Below are 2,480 nucleotides of genomic sequence, written 5' to 3' on the forward strand. Positions count from 1 at the left end.
GAACCTCCCAGGAGGCAGAGGTTGCAGTGAGCCAAGATCACACTTGTGCACTCCAGCCTGGGTGATAGAATGGGACTTCATCTTAAAACAAAACAAAAAGTGAGGGAGGCCAGGCGCAGTGGCTCACGCCTGTAATCCCAACACTTTGGGAGGCCGTGGGTGGATCACAAGGTCAGGAGTTCAAGACCAGCCTAGCTAACATAGTGAAACCCCATCTCTACTAAAAATACAAAAAAAATTAGCCGGGTGTGGTGGTGGATGCCTGTAGCCCTAGCTACTTGGGAGGCAGAGGCAGGGGCAGGAGAATCTCTTGAACCCGGGAGGCAGAGGTTGTAGTGAGCTGAGATTGCGCCATTGCACTGAAGTCTGGGCAACGCAGCGAGATTCTGTCTCAAAAAAAAAGACCAGTGAGGGAGGTTGTGCATTCCTTTCCAAGGCATCTGTGAGCCTGCAGAGCAGACACCATGAGCAAAGCTCACCCTCCTGAGTTGAAAAAATGTATGGACAAGAAATTATCATTGAAATTAAATGGTGGCAGACATGTCCAAGGAATATTGCAGGGATATGATCCATTTATGAATCTTGTGATAGATGAATGTGTGGAGATGGCAACTAGCGGGCAACAGAACAATACTGGAATGGTGGTAATACGAGGAAATAGTATCATCATGTTAGAAGCCTTGGAACAAGCATGAATAATGGCTGTTCAGCAGAGAAACCCATGTCCTCTCTCCATAGGGCCTGTTTTAATGTGATGTAAAAATTAGGTCATGTACATTTCACATTAGACATTTTGTTAAATAAACTTTAATAATTGTAAAAAAAAAAAAAACGGGACTGGTTAAATAAATTATGACAGATCCATATAAAATATGACTCTTCTGTATCTTCTGATATGAGAATATTAAGTGAAAATACTAAGCCACAAAATTGTGTATTGTGTAAATAAAAAATATTCATTTTAAAGGTCTGAAATGCTATCTGCCAGTGATAGTAGTGTTTTTTAAAATTGTAATAAGAAGGCCGGGTGTGGTGACTCACACCTATAATCTCAGCAATTTGGGAGGTCTGTTTGTATCATCTGAGGTCAGGAATTCCAGACCAGCTTGGCCAACATGGTGAAACACCATCTTTACAAAAATGTAAGAATTAGCCAGGCATGATGGCGGGTGCCTGTAATCCCAACTACTCAGGAGGCTGAGGCGGGAGAATCGCTTGAACTGGGGATGTGGAGGTTGCAGTGAGCAGAGATTGCACCACTGTATTCCAGCCTGGGCAAAAGAGCAAGACTCTGTCTCAAAAAAATAAATACATAAATAGCTGGGCACAGTGGTTCATGCCAGTAGTTCCAGCACTTTGGGAGGCCAAGGTGGGCAGATCATAAGGTCAGGAGTTCGAGACCAGCCTGACCAACAAGGTGAACCCTTGTCTCTAATAAAAATACAAAAAAATTAGCTGGGCATGGTGGCGTGTGCCTGTAATCCCAGCTACTCAGGAAGCTGAGGCAGGAGAAACACTTGAACCCAGGAGGCAGAGGTTACAGTGAGCCAAGATTGTGCCACTGCATTCCAGCCTAGGCTACAGAGCAAGACTCAGTCTCAAAAATGTATGTAGGGTCTAGCCCTACTAGGGTCACGGGGTGTCCCCTATCGCTGTACCGAAGAGCTGAATCTGAGAAATAAGGAGACGACACCAAAGGACTGGATAAGAGCAGCTGGGCTGGGGGGCCAATGCCACTTGCAAGTGGAGACAGGCAAGGCCCCAAGCTTCCAGGAGTGTCTGTATTTATTAGGTATAGGTTGGGGGCTAAAGGTAGTAAGTAAGGTCATCTTAAGGACAGTGATAGGGTCAAGACAATCACATGAACGATAAGCAAGGGATCCACCCCCATTAGGTCACCAAGGCAAGGAGGTAGACAGTGTGCAACATCTCTTATCTAGGGGCAGCCTACTTCTAAGAATTTCTATAAGAGGATGCTCTGAGTCAGCACAGTAGCAACAGAGTGGACAAGGTATACAGCCACCTGGGCACGATTATACCAGCGGGGTTTTAAGTCCTCGGACGTATGCAGGATTGCCAGCCTGAGACCAGCTTTCCACAAGAACTGGATGCAAGATACTACAACTCTCTTTCAGGAGGAGTGACTCTTGCTCCAAGCCTGCCATACAGCGGGTATCTTTACGATACCGAACACTGCTGCCTGGGCCAAAATGCCATGTAGCGCATGCCCTTTCAGGCAGGGGCACTACCACCTGGGCCATGATTCTTATCCTGGTGTGGCTGTTTTCCCTAGTTTTCACATGCTCTGCAATGTGTCTGGTCTAGACATTCATCTGACTACAAACTAAGATATGATTATCTATGAAAAGATTATATATGGCTGGGCGCGGTGGCTCAAGCCTGTAATCCCAGCACTTTGGGAGGCCGAGGCGGGTGGATCACGAGGTCAAGAGATCGAGACCATCCTGGTCAACACGGTG

General features: G+C 46.3%; 1 protein-coding gene across 1 annotated transcript; it reads left to right on the forward strand.

Annotated features, from left to right (window-relative positions):
- The first annotated feature begins 414 nt into the window (after positions 1-414).
- On the forward strand, positions 415-794 carry LOC108312141 (small nuclear ribonucleoprotein G-like). The gene has a single exon (XM_037742435.1). The coding sequence runs from the start codon at positions 465-467 to the stop codon at positions 693-695; it is 231 nt and encodes a 76-aa protein (XP_037598363.1). The 5' UTR covers positions 415-464; the 3' UTR covers positions 696-794.
- The last annotated feature ends 1,686 nt before the right edge of the window (positions 795-2,480 follow it).

Source organism: Cebus imitator, unplaced genomic scaffold (genome assembly GCF_001604975.1).
Source record: "Cebus imitator isolate Cc_AM_T3 unplaced genomic scaffold, Cebus_imitator-1.0 Scaffold121, whole genome shotgun sequence".
Classification (NCBI taxonomy): domain Eukaryota; kingdom Metazoa; phylum Chordata; class Mammalia; order Primates; family Cebidae; genus Cebus; species Cebus imitator.

Bases quoted from the DNA above. Each gene is read 5' to 3' on its own strand.
- LOC108312141 (XM_037742435.1), top strand. From the start codon at position 465: ATGAGCAAAGCTCACCCTCCTGAGTTGAAAAAATGTATGGACAAGAAA.